Source organism: Pygocentrus nattereri, chromosome 16, assembly GCF_015220715.1.
Source record: "Pygocentrus nattereri isolate fPygNat1 chromosome 16, fPygNat1.pri, whole genome shotgun sequence".
Lineage (NCBI taxonomy): Eukaryota > Metazoa > Chordata > Actinopteri > Characiformes > Serrasalmidae > Pygocentrus > Pygocentrus nattereri.
In genome coordinates this window covers 38,271,597-38,289,165 of record NC_051226.1, presented here as the reverse complement: position 1 = coordinate 38,289,165, position 17,569 = coordinate 38,271,597, and the positions used below count along the sequence as shown (strand labels likewise).

Below are 17,569 nucleotides of genomic sequence, written 5' to 3'. Positions count from 1 at the left end.
CGCTGGCTCCTCACTCCATTTCCAAACCCACAGAGCACAGAGGAGAGACGCTACAGTGACGTGCCCACTCTGACACGCTCTGTTGTAGAACGCACCATCGGGCTGCTAAAAGGCCGATGGCGCTGTTTAGATGCATCAGGTGGGAGACTGCTTTACAACCCAGAGAAAGTCTGCCGGATAGTGAGAGCATGTGCCGTGCTACACAACATGGCACAGCAGAATGGTCTCCCCCTGATAATGACCGACCAATAAGCAAATGACCCTGAACCAGACCCACATGTTTACCCACCTGACGCACGTAATATTCAAGCAGTCAGACTGCGCGAGGACGTGATGCGTCGATTATAAATAATTGGAGAGAAACGCAAAGGTATTTTTTAACAAGTTCTTTTAATGTACTTGACATTTCAGACAGTATCCCCTTAATCTCTTTAAGCTCATTTGTTAAATTGTCAATTGCTGTAATTGTGTTTATTTGTGTTTGTAAAACAGCCTCAGTCAGAACACGACCTCCGCTTAAAGCACGTGGTGCACCGCTGGAGGCATCCGGGGCACTGGAGACACCGCTGGAGGCAACCGGGGCACCGGAGACACCGTTGGGGCCGGGTTGGCAGTCTTCAGCTGAATGACTGCTGTCCACTCCCACAGTCCTCTCTAAAAAATAGTGATGGTTAAATAATTTAATAAACCATTCTAGGAAAAAAAGTCTGATTATTGCGTCTTTATTAAAACTATGTACGATTATGGATAATTTGTTTTTACCTGGTTCACCAGTGATGGGTTCATCGCCCTCCTTTTCAGTCACCACGCCACTTAACAGGGGTTCCCCAATTAAACATGCCATCCTCTCATGAAAAGGAGACGGAGAAAGTGTGGCCTTTCCCCCACCAGTAGCACTTGCACTCTTCCTGTGCAAAGAAATCCGTTTCTTTGCATCTACTTTCAAGTCCGACCATTTCTTTTTTACTTCTGCCACAGTGCGGCTTGTAGAGCTTACACTGTTAACAGCTGCAGCCACATGTTGCCACTCAACGAACTTGCGTTTGTTCGTCACTCCACTACTAAGGCTCCCAAACAACACATTTTTCCTTGCCTCGACCTCTGAAACAAGGACTTCCACTTCACATTCTCCAAATTTTCGTTTTTTCGTCTTTTTCTCATCCATTATTCCGCTTCAAAAAGAATGGGGCAAGTTTCCATTTAAATATTTATGAGTGATTTGCAATGACCATTTATGGGTAAAAGTGGGCGGGGCGGAGGCGGAACGTGCGGCTCAGTTTGAAGACGGTTGTGATTTATAAAGAGGAAACAACGTGCAGGTGTGCGTACGCAGGGTTTTATAAATCAGATTTTTTTTGTGCGCACGCAATTTCCTGGTTTTGAGCGCACGTACATTTTCACTCCAGATTCCACGCAGTTTTATAAATGAGGCCCCTGGTGTGTCCAGAAATCGTGGGAAGACCACAAAGACATCTGCTGATTTGTTTGCATCATTGACCATTGCTTGGCGATAAATGAAGGTAGTTTTCATCTTCGCACGGACAGTGTCTTCATCAGCAGAGTATCTCAAAACAGCAATGGCTGCTTCCACGTCCTCATTAGTTGGTACATCATCACTGGTGAAGTGTCGTCGTCCATGGCCTGGCCCACCAACTTAAGACGAAAGACAACTTGCACAGCTCATGATAATAATTGGTATATTAGTCAGTAATATGTAATTGATGAGTGAACTTACCTTTGGGTGATTTGCTTCCTGAGGCACTTCTTTCCTCTGCAGTTTTTCTTTGTATGGTCTTCAATCGCCATGCCAGGTATCCAGACCCACTCTCTGGATCGTAGTAATGTTCCTACATAAATACATATAAACATATACATCATATAAAGACTGAATATGGGCCTAATGTTCCAATAACACATTTGCTTACATAGCCATGTTGTGAATATGGGTCTTCAAGATGAGGAAACAATGCAACTATCCCCTGTGCATACATCACCCTGACACTTTTTGGTGGGGATGTCCTAAGGAAGGTATATGAATTCAATGATGGTAAAATCATACTCATTTGCCATCAAACTACACAAAATTAAAATAATTGCTAACTGTAAAATACTAACAATATTTATTTACAACCTAATTATATGCTTAATGCTTACCCATGTGTTTCTGTCATCTCAGCAGTAAGGATGTTGATCATGTGTCTTCTGGTGGCATCTGTCAGAGTTTTGGTTTTTCCATACTCTTGTATAATCCGTTCACCACCAGGTTTTGATGTTAGGATTTTTTCAATCAACTTTAAGTGGAATAAAATTGTGCTATTAGTTATTTTAAAATCATATGTAAGAAGTAAAATAAAAAAAAATAGCTCAAGAACACTCCCCATCATATGAAACAACATTCAGATTAGGCTACTACCTACCGTTTTTGCCTCATAGTTTATTCGGCATGGCCTTTTAGGTTGGCTTCCTTCACCAGTGGCTACTTCTTCATGAGGGTCACACACAGATAAGTTCAGAGTGAAGGTGTCATCAGATCTTACAGAGGATGACGATGATTGAGAGACACCTGAAATATGAAATTTGTACAAAACAGAAACATCATATCACATAGAGCTATTATATTTATGAGACTTTTTAGAAAAGCAAAAACTTCTATTAAGAGTCTGAATGTTTACCAAGTTCTTCACTGCACAGAGTGACCCTGAAGGTTCCAGGTGACTCTTTTGCAATTTCTTCAAAAACCTCTCAGTCAACATAAACATAGTCAACTTCTGTGTCAGACTGGTCATACACCTTGATATCAGACTGTCTTTCTTCTGGTATGTTGAATTTTAGGAGCACTGGAAAAAGAAAAAAAAAGCATATTGCACAACTAATGCATTCTGGTCATTTAGTGGATCATGTCTACTGCATATCAGTCCGGGCCACAACTTCACCAGCCACAGGCACCATTAAACATCTCACCCTGTTCCAAAGTTTGGATCGCTGTGCATTTCCTTCCCCAAAAAAATCAAAAATCCACAATTGTTTTAGTTAGCCTCATGTCTTCACAAAATACTGATGTAAAATAAGAAGGCGTAACCCATCTTTATTTGATTTTATACTGCTATATTTGAAGATAGAAAACTCATATTAAAAATTAAAAACAATTGTGGAAAGTCACAGCAAACCAAACTTTGTAATATTGTTTTAAGCTAATGTACACACCTTCTTTCAAGAAAGCATCAAATGTCAGCTCAGACAGCTTGACATACTTTTGCTTGCCCTCAAACTGAACTCGCAGCAACATGATGCATCTGTTAAAAAAAAAAAATCATTAACAATCAAACCAGCTCTCTCATTTTCACTCAGTACTTCTCTGCAAGGTAGAGACATCACAGTATTGTACAACGTCAGACGGTTGGACGTCTAGAACAGGCTATACTGGTTGAATGTGATAAAGTTATTCTGTGGAACTGTAACATGAGCAAAGCAGCCACGTTGTCCCGTTAGGTGCCAACTGCCATTCATGTAGTTCACCCGGCACTTCTCATAATGCAGCTAGGTACTTAGCCATCCCTAACTATCTAAACTCTTGGCTCAACAAAGTTGATGCTGGCTTTAATGCTGGAGTTAGGCCATGTTAAACAAACCCATTATGCACTCAGTGAACCAGCTACACTACCCATTTACCTGCCATACTAACGGTACTATTATGAATGCCTCACTTTTGGGTGGAGACGCTAGCAACATAGCTAATCACGTTAGCTAAGAATAGCTAAAATTTAATCTACAGTGACCTACCATTTCAGTTCTTGCAGCCTTTTTACAAGTATTTGCTTATAACAAACTATGGTTAACTTACATACTCCGCTAAATATAACATTAGCAATACTGAGGTATTCGCAATAGCAGCTAGCTAGCATGCTAAATGGGCGTCGTGAGAGCCACAGTTGCGAGTTGAGCCGCTAGCATGCTAACAACATCGGTTAGCTAAAAACGTTAGATTTTCGTCACGTTAGCTAGCTACCAAGCTAACGCTGTTTTAAGTGTCTACACTTTCTGTGTATACTGGCAGTCAGCTCACACGGACTAATGTTCACCTAAAGTATGATAGCCAGCTGAGTTAGAGCTAGCTAAGTTGTTTGAACTGTTGCCGAAGATAATGTTAACTTGCAAGCAGCTATCTTAGCTAACGGAAAGTCGTACCACCACATTGGAGTTCGGTAACATAAAACATAAACTTAACAATTATGACCCCAGTTAATATCAATACAATGATAAAATGGTGTCAAGGTTAAAAAAATACTGTTTGCTGTTTACAACAAAGTAAGGTTAACTTAGTTACCAGACAGTGTCAGCACTGTGAAGCAGTTTTACAAGATGGTGCATCAGCCAGCCTACATGCAGAGTGGCGCCTATGTATCACTCTGTAGAGTAAAAATTTCACTGCATGTCTGCAGAATTTTACACTTTCTTTTAACTCCGCCATTAGAGCCCGTTTACTCTCCACAGTGTTAAAAATACTCACTTTGGGTTTAAATAAGTCAACTCTGAAATATTAACACCCAGTTTTTTACTGTGCAGTCGTGAAATTTCCTCACTACTAAATATTCCACAGTCCACTGTCAGTGGGATTATAACAAAGTGGAAGCGATTGGGAATGACAGCAACTCAGCCACGAAGTGGTCGGCCACGTAAAATGACAGAGCGGTCAGCGGATGCTGAGGGGCATAGTGCGCAGAGGTCACCGACTTTCTGCAGAGTCAATCACTACAGACCTCCAAACTTCATGTGGCCTTCAGATCAGCTCAAGAACAGCGTAGAGAGCTTCATGGAATGGGTTTCCATGGCTGAGTTACCTTTTATTGAACTCAATGACCTTCACATTTCCTACATCTACCGCCAGCATTTCTCAGGTATGGAAACGGCTTTATTTACATTTCTTCTTGCTGCATGTTGCTGGTTTGTTTGTATTTTTTTCAACCAGTGTAATCGAACTCGCCAAAATAAATGCCTGTCTTTGCCTGTCGGTATTTAAAGTTTTAACACAACATCACCCTCAGTATGTCTTTGTTTTCCTCGCTCATGGTTTACAAAAGACATTGCAGTGGAAGACAGAAGAAACTGGTAAAACAAGATTTTAGTGTTTTATGTGTAATGAATTGTATTAAGTAACAGTATTATTATTATCAGACTTCATGTCTTCAGCGAAGCCTCCACAGCAGAAAGTTTTCATCAAAATGACAATCGAGTGCTCAAGTGTGGATGTCTCTACACAATATTTAACCATGAGAATTTCTGCTTTTACTCAAGACTGTAACACTTGTCCTACACAGCAGTTAAGGAGTTGTGTACGTTGTGCTCCTCGCTGACCATATTTGTGTACAAAATCCTTAAGGCTTAAATCAGGGTAATGTGTGTCAGACGTAAGAGCACACTCACAAAACCAGTCCAGATGTAGTGGACAGGTCAGAAACATACTTTAGCCCCATAAAATGGGCACTAAGGCACACATGTGATCACAAACCTGATGAAAGGTTGATGCGTCAAAAGGAGCTTATCATGTTATTTCTACTATTTTGGTCAGGTAAAAAGTCCCAATTAGGTTTTGTATAAATGTAGGAAAACTGCATATAATCAAAGCAGTTCAAAAGGATGGAAGTACACGGTTTTCTATATCTTACCATATACACCGCTGCAGGACGTGAATGGGTCCTCTTGTATATATTAACGCTTATTTCACATTATTTATCATGAGTGCAGTGCGACTTATTTTATAGCTGAAGAGTTTGAGACCTGCTGATGTTTCATCAACAGGACTTTATGTTCACTGTGTTTATCTCCTCTGGGTGTTTATCCACACCTCAGCACCTAGATGGCGATGTTGCTTCATTACCTAAGAGGAGAGAAACGCTCCCAGTTTTCCGTTTAGTTCCACATCCCTGCCTTTACGCTTATTCCAGTGTTGTAGTGAAGACCACCTCAGTCAAGCCCAAGGCAAGACAAGAAACAGACACTAAGAGAATTAGGAGGTGTAGCAGGAGCCGGGAATTCACAGTGAAAAGTGCGGGACAGCAGGAAAACGCCCAGCTGGGGAGCCTCTATGTGAGTCTTTAAAGAGCTTAAAGGCGCTGTGTGGGATTAAAGTGCTGAGCCGGCTGCAGGGTTTAATAACGAGTTTCTTTTCAGGAAATATTTTTTAATATTTAAGTTTGTCGCCTCAGAAATCCGGAGACGTCTTCAGCAGACATAATAAAACACGCTATGAAAAGTTCAAACATAAAGCCTTTACTGATCGGTTACAAATGCGTTAAGCTGTATATTTGATTTCTCAAAGTATTTGAAAATTAAAGTAATGAAAAAGGCATTTTTACAACACCAGGGACATTTTCTTAGCTAAACCAAAGAAATAAAAGAATATGTAAAAGATTACAAAATAGAAAGTAAAAAAAAATAGAAATACAAAGAAGGAAAAAAAATACAAGATCATTAAAGTACATCTATATAACTTTCTTTACCATAGGAAGCAAACTTAACTGACCTAGCGAGCTCACCTGACTGGAAATTGTATTTATGTTTAGTGTATTAATGTTTTATACGTACATGTGGTTTCAAACGTTGTGAATGGGGAGGTTACAGTGAGGGCCAGATCATGTAGATCAATGAGGAGGGACAATAAACCTTGCAAACCTGACAGTCATGTGGATGAACATGACTAAACATGAACTTGAACAAAGAGAGCCTCTGTTGTTGGGCTGTTGAAAGCTATGAAGCAGAGATGATGACGTATAAGACCACCTTTGAGCACGAATCAACCAGAAAGAGTCTTATCAGTGAATCAGTGCCAGAGGAGGGAGCTGAATCAGTAACAGAATAGAGAACTGAATCAGTAACAGTGGAGAGAATTGAATCAGTGGCAGGACAGAACAAAAACATTAACAGTAATGGGTGAAAGAAGCTAAAATAATCCCAAAATTATGGCTTCGATCAAAAGGTGTTTAGCTCCAAAGCATTGAGAAGGAAACTAGTACATTTTTTGGACTGAGTAGTGGAGTTGTGAGAGGGTTGGTCATTTGATTCATCAATGGGTTGGTCACTGGATTCACCTGAGGGGCTAAGCAGTCCGCTGGAGAAGCAATAGAAACAAGACACGGTTAACATTAATGACAATGAGAATATAACACTGAGGAGACGCTCCGAAGTTGTGCACGTTTTAAGCGTTTTTAAGTTTTTCACCCTCCACAGTGCATAATGTGAGATTAAAAAAGAAATCAAATCAAATTCACTTGTAGCGCTTTTTACAACTGATGGTGTCACAAAGCGGCTTCACAGAATTCCAGAAATGACAAACATGAATTTGTTTTAACAAGAATGTAAAACCCCCAGGTGAGCAAGCCAGGGGCGACAGTGGTAAGAAGAACCTCCCTCAGAGCTAAGGAAGAAACCTTGGGAGGAACCAAGGCTCACAAGGGGGGACCCGTCCTCCTCTGGTCAAACTACCTACAGAGTTATTATACTAATAATATTAATAGCAGTAGTATTAGTAGTAGGAATAGCTGGGAGACTATGAGAACATCAATGTAGGGTAGGCAGCTCGTCCAAGGCAGGTGGTGGTAGCTGGGGCGTGGGCAGCTGGTCTGAGGTGGGTATCAGGAGGGCTCGACAGTCAGTCGTCCGTCAGTGTCCACGTGGGCGGTCGTATACTCAGGGGAAAAAAAGGCAGGAAGAGGGAATTAGTTTTATTCTGTCTGTTTGTATGTAAAACAGGGAATGTGAACATTTCCAGAGTGTGGCTAACGATTCCGGCAGATCTGACTATGACAGCTTAACTAACAGGAGAGAACCAGAAGGACACACAGACACGGCAGCACTCTGAAACAGTTTACATTTACAGCCCACGTTTACATTTACAGCATTTGGCAGACGCTCTTATCCAGAGCGACTTACAATTTGAGCATTTTTATACAGGTAGGTGAAGGTGGTGTTAGGAGTCTTGCCCAAGGACTCTTATTGGTATAGTGTAGGGGGCTTGTCCAGGCAGGGGATTGAACCCCAGTCTACAGCATAGAAGGCCGAGGCGTTACCACTACACTACACCAACCACACATACACGGCTTTAAACATCGATAAAAGAATTTTATAATCAATACGGAATTTATCCGACTTCACCCACAACACCTCAACCTGTCACCTCCAGAAATTCTCTGATGACTCTGCCATTGTTGGCTACATCTCAAATGACGATGAAAGGGAATACAGAGAGGTTACAAGGGATTTTGTGGACTGGTGCCAGCAAAACTACCTCCAGATCAACACGGTTAAAACCAAAGAACTGGTGGGGGATTTCCGCAGGACTAAGTTCTCCTCACCCACTCCAGTGAACATCCAGGGAAGGGACATTGAAATTGTCAAGACCTACAAGTACCTGGGTGTTCATCTAAACAACAAACTGGACTGGTCTGACAACACACACCCTGTATAAGAAAGGCCAGAGCAGACTCCACCTGCTGAGGAGGCTCCGGTCCTCTGGAATACAGGGTGGACTTTTCCACTCTTTGTATGACTCTATGGTGGCATCAGCCATCTTCTATGGCATTTTCTGCTGGGGAGGTGGCATTACTGCAGCAGACAGGAAGAAACTGGACAAGCTTATCAGGAAGGCTGTCCTGGGCTGTGCGCTGGACCCAGTGGGGGAGGTGGGGGAGAGGAGGATGTTGGCCAAGCTTGCATCCATAATGGACAAACCCTCTCACCCACTACAGGAGGCAGCTGCAGCACTGGGCAGCTCCTTCAGTGACCGGCTCCTCCACATGCGATGCGGAAAAGAGAGATGCCGCAGCTCCTTTCTCCCCACGGCCGGTCGGCTCTACAACCAGAACCTCCCCAAGCAGAGACTCAGACACTCTCCATCATAAACACACTATGGATTCACACCTCACTCCATCATAGTGCACTCCATCACGAACTCACCACATAGACCTGGATCTTATCCTACCACTAATTAATGTGCAGTATGTGCTGCTGATGGATTGGTACAAGTGCAATACACACACTAGTTCTGTGTGATATCTCTAATCATTACTGTACAATATCTACAGTTTCTGTGTGATATCCAGTCATTACCTGCTCAGAATGTGCAATATCCATACAGCTGCATGTTTAAACTGTAAATTTGTACAGTTTCTTAATTCTATTTTTATTTTTTGTATTTTTTTCTGCTAACAGACACCTTGTTTATTTATTTATTTCTATAGTATATCATATATTTAGTATTTTGCATGATGGACATCTTGTCTACTTACTGCTCTTTATTTGCTTACTGTGTATTCTGCTCTAACAATGTAAATTTCCCTCGAGTGGGATAATAAAAGCCTATCCTATCCTATCCTATCAGGCAGCCAATGAAGTGATGATAGCACTGGACTATTATGATCAGATGTTCTAGTTTTAGTGAGGACCCTGGCTGCGGCGTTTTGGACTAGTTGGAGTTTGTTTAAATTCCTGCTCGTGCATCCTGACGGTAGCGCGTTACAGTAATCTAGCCTGGAAGTAATAAAGGCGTGTACTAGTGTTTCTGCATCACGCAGGGACAGGGCATTTCTGATCTTGGCGATGTTGTGAAGATGTAGAAAAGCTGTCCTAGTGATGCCGTCTGTGTGTTGATCGAATGATAAATCTGAATCAGTTATGATGCCGAGATTTTTTGCTGCTGAGCCAGGTGTGGCTTGAAAGTCGGCGAGATTTAAAATTAAATCTGAGGACAAGTAGCACTAACAGGGATACATAGACTTGATCAGAGACAAGAAGAAGATCATTAGTTATCTTAACTAGAGCGTCTCAGTGCTGTGGTGTGGCCTGAATCCAGATTGGAATTTTTCATACATATGGTTCTTGTGTAGATATGAACTAAGTTATTGGGCCACAGCTTTTTCTAAGATCTTTGATATAAACGGTAAGTTAGAAACAGGCCTGTAATTAGACAAAACGGTGACATCAAGATTTGGTTTCTTGATCAGAGGTTTGATAACTGCTAGTTTAAAAGCTTTGGGAACATGGGGCAGTCATGGGATGGAGGTTAGGGAACTGGTCCTGTGATTAGAAGGTTGTTGGTTCGATCCCCAGCACCAACAGCACATGATTGAGGTGTTCTTGAGCAAAACATCTAACCTCCAACTGCTCCCCGGGCGCCGTAGTTAGGGCTGCCCACCGCTCCGAGCAAGTGTGCTCACTGCCCCCTAGTGTGTATGTGGTGTTTCACTTCATGGATGGGTTAAATGCAGAGGTGGAATTTCCCTGTTTGTGGGATTAAAAAAGTATCACTTAAATTAACTTATGAAAAGGGGGTTTATAATGACTGGCAGCACTTTGAGTAATTTTGAGAGAATTGCATCGAGTGTGCAGGTTGTGTAGTTTGCAGAGGAGATAATCTTCTCTAGCTCCAGCTGTGGGAGTGGGTAAAAAGTTTCCAGCCTTTCTTCTACAACTGTGGAATATGTAATACTGTTTATTGGATTTAATACTGTGGGTTGAATTTGTTGTCTAATATTTTCAATTTTATTATTAAAGAAGTCCATAAAAACTTCACTGGTGAGAGTTCCTGGGATTTCTGGTTCAGTACCTGCCTGATTTTTTGTGATTTGGGAAATCACATTAAACAGAACTCTAGGATTATACTTATTTTTCTCGATCAGCGAGGCCAGATATGCTGAGCGAGCTTCAGTGAGAGCAGTTCTATCCTCTATAAGGCCGTCCTTCCAGGCAGAGTGGAACACTTCCAGCTTGGTTTGTCGCCATTTCCGCTCTAATTTCCGAGCTGTTTGTTCTAAGGTCCGGGTTTTATCATTGTACCGTGGGGCTTTTTCTGCCTTATTTCATTTCCTAAAGTGGATCGGAAGGTATTTTCGAAATAATCGGTTAGTAAATCTAGTTCCATTGGGTCTGATGGAGTGGAGACTGGGGTTGAAAGCTCTGGCAGATTTTCTATAAATTGTCGGGCGGTAAACAGTTTTATTGAGCGCTTTGTAGAATAACGAGGAGACGTACATATATTATGGCTAAGATGTAGTTCATATGAAATTAGGTAATGGTTGGAGACGGCTGAGGTTTGCGGTAGGATATTAAGCTCGTCTATGTTAAGACCTAGTGTCAAAACTAACCCTAACTACACAGTAGTGTGTAGGCCCTGTTACATTTTGGGTAAAACCAACAGAGTCTAGGATTGAGGTAAATGCCCTTTTTAATGGGTCGTCTACCTTCTCAAAGTGAATATTAAAATCTCCTACAATTATTACTTTATCATTACACACAGCCAGGTTTGCAGCAAAATCACTAAATTCTTTTATAAATTCAGAGTCGCCCCCTGGTGGCCTGTAAATGTTAAATAATGAAAACGTCTTTTTTGTGACTGGATTTGTAACGTGAATAGAGAGGACCTCAAAGGAAGTGAAAGTGTCACATTGTTTCTGACTGATATCGAGAGTATTTTGGTAGATTATACAGACTCCACCTCCCTTGTCTGATAATCTAGGCCTATGTGCATAATTATAGCCTACAGGCGTGGCTTCATTTAAAGCTGAATATTCATCTGGTCTAACCCGTTTCAGTAAGACAGAAAAAGTCAAATTTATGGTCGCTTATAATTTCATTTACGACGACTGCTTTAGAGTTTAATGATCTTATATTAAGTAGTCCAGATCTAAGGATTTAGTGCGATCATCAGAACATGGATATATGTTGATTAGGTTATTTAAACGGACTGATTGAGTTTTTCTGTGATTTAAATTTAGTTTTAATTCAGGGCAAAGACTCAGTCTCTATAAAGCTGATCTTGGGTGACCCCTCAAGGCGGATCGCAGACGGTCGGTTTAGCCTGTCTGTCTGCGGCCTGGTCCCGGCTCTGGACTGTCAGCAGCTGTTTACACTACTCTGCTGACTAGCTAAAAGACTCTGAGCTGTGCTGCACGAAAGGAAGGCAGCACCCTGCCGCGTGGGGTGGACACCAGGCTTATAAGACCAGGCTTGCCCTCAAAACATAACCAATTGTCTATAAAGCCCACTTGATTTTCGGAACACAACTTGGACATCCAGCAGTTTAACGCCGTAAGCCTGCTGTAGGATTCAGCGCCGCGCCGCATTGGGAAGGGGCCAGAGCAGATTACGGCATCAGACATGGTCTGGGCCTGTTTAACCACCTCTCTAATGTTAGCCTTAGTTACCTCAGACTGCTGCAGATGGATATCATTGGCCCCTACATGAATGACTATCCTCGAATATCTCTTATCAGCTAACAGTCTAAGGTTGCCACTAATGTCCGGCGCTCTGGCTCCCGATAAACATCTAACTGTAACCGCTGGCGCCCCTAACGGAGTAGCTAACTTCACGTGTCGGACAATCGAGTCTCCTATGACCAGAGTGCTTTTAACAGGCTTCACAGTGGGCGCTTCACTGAGCGGGGCAAACCTGTTTGACACGCGAATCGGAGGAGCGTGGTGTTCCGCCGAGTCGACACCCATTCGCCCCGCTGTGAGGGCTCTAACGCCGGAGTCGAGGGGGTGCTAACTCTCCCTAGCGCACCCGGAGCTGCTAACACTGCCTCTGGCTGTCTATCCCTTAATAACCCCTGGATGCATCTCTAACTGGTCCACCTTCTCCGCCAAACAGCTACCTAGCTGGCACTTAGCACAAACACAGCCACTGTCTTTATCGCTAGAGGTGGAAAAGGGCGTTAGGCTAAACAGGCCACACTCTGCGCAGACGAAACAACCAGCAGAAGCCATGATATTTCAGCCACTTACTGCTTTTGGTTGATTTAGGAGCTTATAGCACAAAACATTGCTACAGCGACGCGCTCTCAGCCACTGGCACTGACGCGCTCTCAGCCGATTACAGTGACGCGCTCTCAGCCGATTACAGTGACGCGCTCTCAGCCGTTGACAGTGACCCGCTCTCAGCCGATTACAGTGACGCGCTCTCAGCCGTTACATAAGCCAATCATGACATCTGAAACTGACATACATAAACATTTCTAAACACTTATTATAAGAATAATTTGTCACAAAGGCTGCAATTGCCAGCTTTGATGTCAAATTTGTATAATATCTACAACAGGTGACATTGAAATGGCATAGAATTTATAGCTCAGTATGTTGTCACAGTGATATAATGCTGTTAATAAGACATAGCTTACTAACGTGAGTTAGTTAAACAATAGCGAAAATCTTCTGTGGCCGTTAAAAAAAAAACTTCCATTTTACATTTTGATAGGATTGACAGATTGATAGCTCTTTCTCGATTCAGTGGGGTGGTGGTGCATGGCCGTTCGTAGTTCGTGGAGCGATCTGTCTGGCTGATTCCGATAACGGACGAGTCCCCGGCGTGTTAAATAGTTCTGCGGCCACTATTTTGGTCGTAGCTAACTTCTTAGAGGGATACGCGGCGAGGCGTAAGCCGTGCGAGATGGAGCAATAACAGGTCTGTGATGCCCTTAGATGTCCGGGGCTGCACGTGAGTTACAATGACCGGTTCAGCGGGATCCTCCACTGAGAGGCTCATCTTGGAGGCGATCCGGTAGAACCCCGGAACGTGCCCGGGATTGGGGATTGGAACTGTTCCCCATGCACGAGGAATTCCAAGTAGGCGCGAGTCACCAACTCGCATCGATTAAGTCCCTGCCCTTTGTACACACCGCCCGTCGCTACTACCGATGGGATGGTCGGGTGAGGTTTTTGGATCGGGCCCCCATAAATGGGGGACGCAGCCTTCCCTAGGAGAGGCCCGAGAAGCTGATCAAACTTGGCTATCTAGAGGAAGTAAAAGTCGTAACAAGGTAAGATTACAGCTGATATACATAAAGCTACAAACTCAGTTGTTGTAACATGCTATGTCATTCATATTTCATAAATGTGACCTGACATTGAAGTCGACACAACACCTGAGTTGACAAAAGCAAACATTATGTTAATTGACACCTATTAGAATATTCAATATTCAATTATTTCAGTTTAATATTTAATATATTGAACATTAGTCTCTGTTTCCACTATAAGTCTAAACACTTGCTACTGAACTATATCATATGTCACTATTGGCCCCTCCCAGTCCTCCATGTGCTTGTGTTTACCTTTCGGTTCTTGCCCATGTGCTTCCTTGTTTTGTTTCTTCTCTGTTCTGCCCCCTTGTTTCTAGACTCAGCCCTTGATTATTTTCACCTGTGTCTCCTTAACCTGTATTTAAGACCTGTGTTTTCTCTTGTTAGTTTGCTGGTCTTTGTATTGTGTTGTTTGGTGTCGTATCTTCTAGCCTCCTTTATTTTTCCTACTCTCTGTTGTCATGTTTAGTCTGTATTCCTTTTAGTCATGTTTGTTCCCCGATCTATCCGTGTTGGCTCTCTGACCCTGGACCGTTTTGACCCTGATTATGGATTTGCCTCTAATAAATCCAGTTTCTCTCAGCATATGCATCCGTCTCATCATCACTCCCTGGCGTTATAATATATTTCATTTAAAAATTTTATGAAAACTCAACATTAAAACAAAAGCTTCTTTGCTTTACTGTTTTCTTTACTGTGATGTGAGTTGGAGCATTACGGTGAAAGAGTTATGACCTTGAGTTGAATGTAAAAAATTTAAATACGTGACTTACAGCTTGTCACAATCAAATCAGGGGTCACATACCTGATTTCAACATATTGTAATGCACAAAAATGATAGACTCGTGCGGTGATGTTATTAGGCTAAAATGGATTATACCCAAATGAAAACATCCCTTTTAAAAAATCCCATTTAACTGTAATGTCTCAGACATATTGCATATATTTATAATTTCTTTTTTCTCATTCTTATTCATCTTCACATCTAGTTTAAAAGACTAAATGCATGAAGTTCAGTGACTTTGCACTTGACTTGATATTTGTACACGTACTCAAGAGTTAGAGTATGAAATATACATACATTTACGGTATTTGGCTGACTCTCTTATCCAGAGCGACTTACAATTTGATCAGTTTACACAGGGAGGTGAATGTGGTGTTAGGAGTCTTGCCCAAGGACTCTTATTGGTATAGTGTAGGGTGGTTACCCAGGTGGGGCACTGAACCCCAGTCTACAGCATAGAAGACAGATGTGTTACCCACTACACTAACCACTACACCGACCGACCACGACCATGAAATGGTAATTAAGAGTCAGATTCGTTTGTACTTGCACATTCATGACTTACTGACACCTCTGCTGAATAAATTTCTGCCTTTGATAACACATGGCAACCGAATCAGACCTGTGATCTCATGCATCATAACACACAACCTCAGTTATGTATATATATTAGATTTATACAAGCCCTGTTTGGCGAACTCACCTCATCATTGAAGTCTAGGCATGTACAGTGTTTCATGAAGCATTTGTAAAGAAGTGCGATAATTGTGATGCTGACAAGGACAACGAAACCCATCAACTGGAACAAAAGACAACACATCCCTGAATAATCAGTGTACAACTGTTAAATGTGTGAATAATGTTTTTAATCAGACTATGAAGTCTAAATAGTGCAGTAGTATAGCAGTAATTAGTTGTGTGTGCACAGTACGTCTACCTCAGGTTACAAATTATGATCAGTTCAAGTATTAGTGAGTATTAGTAGCTTACCTTAGACACGTAAAAAGATTTCAGTGCTTTGAGCTCGCCAGCAGTGAGTGTTTGGTTTTTTTCACACCATTTCCATGGAGATGGATCAGCGCTGTCAGCATGCTCTTTAAACTCAGTATTTAAACAGGCTATGTATCTACCATCACAGAGAAAAATGGCCAGCCAAACAACAGACGGAACCACACAGGCCAGAAATTTGCAGTAATTTGAACAACGTTCTCCACGTGATGAAGAACATTTAAAGCTCAGAAGGTAAAGTCCAAAGACAAAAGCAATGAACATGGGCACCAGTAAGTAAAAACTGAAAAAGGCCTCTGTGAATCCGCTTTCACAGGGGCACACGAAATCAACCTCAACAACCTTTTCCAAAACCACAAGAACGAGGCTGAAGAGCACGGTGCTGCGGTACGGGTACTGTGTAAAGAATGCGGTCAACTGACTCAGCGCCATCTCTAAAGCTAACGAGCAACACAACACCACTAACTCAGAATCAGAACCAACTCTTACAGCATCCGTCAGCTTGAAGACTCACGTTCCACCTGCAGGACTATATGAAGATCATAAGATCATATCAGCTGCTACAGGAAGCCTGTGTATCCACCCACATACAGTGGCCCAGAAGAGTAAGACTACTTTTACAAAGTCTCATCTTTAAATCTCATTAAAATAAAAGCAAGACAATTAAAAACAAAGACGTCTTCCAATAAAAGTCAATGTCTTTAAATAAAGCAAGACATCTTTAAATAAAAAAGAACATCTTTAAATAGAAGAGAGATGTCTCTGAATAAAAGCACGTCTTTAAATAAAGTAAAACACACACTTTTAAATGGATCTTGACAGCTTTAAATAAAATTTGACAGTTTGAAATAAATGCAGCCATCTTGCAATAAAAGCCAATAGCTTTGAATAAAAGCAATTGATAAAAATAAAACAAACAGCATTAAATCAAAGCTGACCACTATAAATGAAAGTTTACAATAAAATCTGAGTCTTGAATAAGAGTTGAAAGCTTTAAAATTGATAGTTTTACATGTGAGCTGAAACATGTTGGAGCAGGAAGGGGCCGTCCCCAAACTGTTCCCACAAAGTTGGGAGTGTGAAATTGTCCAGAATCTCTTGGTGCTGAAGCTTTAAGAGTTCCTTTCACTGGAACTAAGGGGCCGAGCCCAACTCCTGAAAAACACCCCCACACCATGATCCCCCCTCCACCAAACTTTACACTCAGCACAATGCAGTCAGACAAGTACCGTCTCCTGGCAACCACCAAACCCAGACTCGTCCATCAGATTGCCAGACGGAGAAGCATGATTGGTCACTCCAGAGAACACGTCTCCACTGCTCTAGAGTCCAGTGGCGGCGCTTTACACCACTGCACTCCACACTTTGCATTGCGCTTGGTGATGTAAGGCTTGGATGCAGCTGCTCAGCCATGGAAACCCATTCCATGAAGCGCTCTACGCTGTTCTTGAGCTGATCTGAAGGCCACATGAAGTTTGGAGGTCTGTAGTGATTGACTCTGCAGAAAGTCGGTGACCTCTGCGCACTATGCCCCTCAGCATCCGCTGACCGCTCTGTCATTTTACGTGACCGACCACTTCATGGCTGAGTTGCTGTCGTTCCCAATCGCTTTAAACTCCACATATACTCTTATAATTTTGCAAAACAACTGTTTACAGTTTCTAAGTGTTAATGACACTTAATTCATGCATATTATAGAGACAGAGACACTGACAGAGAGAAGAAGAGAGAGAGAGAGATGCGTATAAAGCCAGACAAACACACAGAGAGAGACAGAAATACAAAGAGAGAGAGATGCAGATAGAGCCAGACAGAGACAGAAAGTGAAATGGAGAGAGAGGGACAGAGAGACAGAAATACAGAGAGATGCTGAAAGAGACAGAGATGCAGAGAAAGACAGAGAGAGAGAGAGAGAGAGAGAGAGAGAGTGA

At 42.1% G+C, this 17,569-nt stretch overlaps 1 protein-coding gene across 1 annotated transcript; it reads right to left on the bottom strand.

Moving 5' to 3' along the window:
- Window positions 1-272: 272 nt before the first annotated feature.
- LOC119265458 (myb-related transcription factor, partner of profilin-like) lies at window positions 273-1,194 on the bottom strand. Its single transcript, XM_037546317.1, has 2 exons — window positions 763-1,194; window positions 273-654 (listed from the first exon to the last, which is right to left on the bottom strand). The coding sequence occupies exons 1-2, from the start codon at window positions 1,163-1,165 to the stop codon at window positions 314-316; spliced, it is 744 nt and encodes a 247-aa protein (XP_037402214.1). The 5' UTR covers window positions 1,166-1,194; the 3' UTR covers window positions 273-313.
- Between the last annotated feature and the right edge of the window lie 16,375 nt (window positions 1,195-17,569).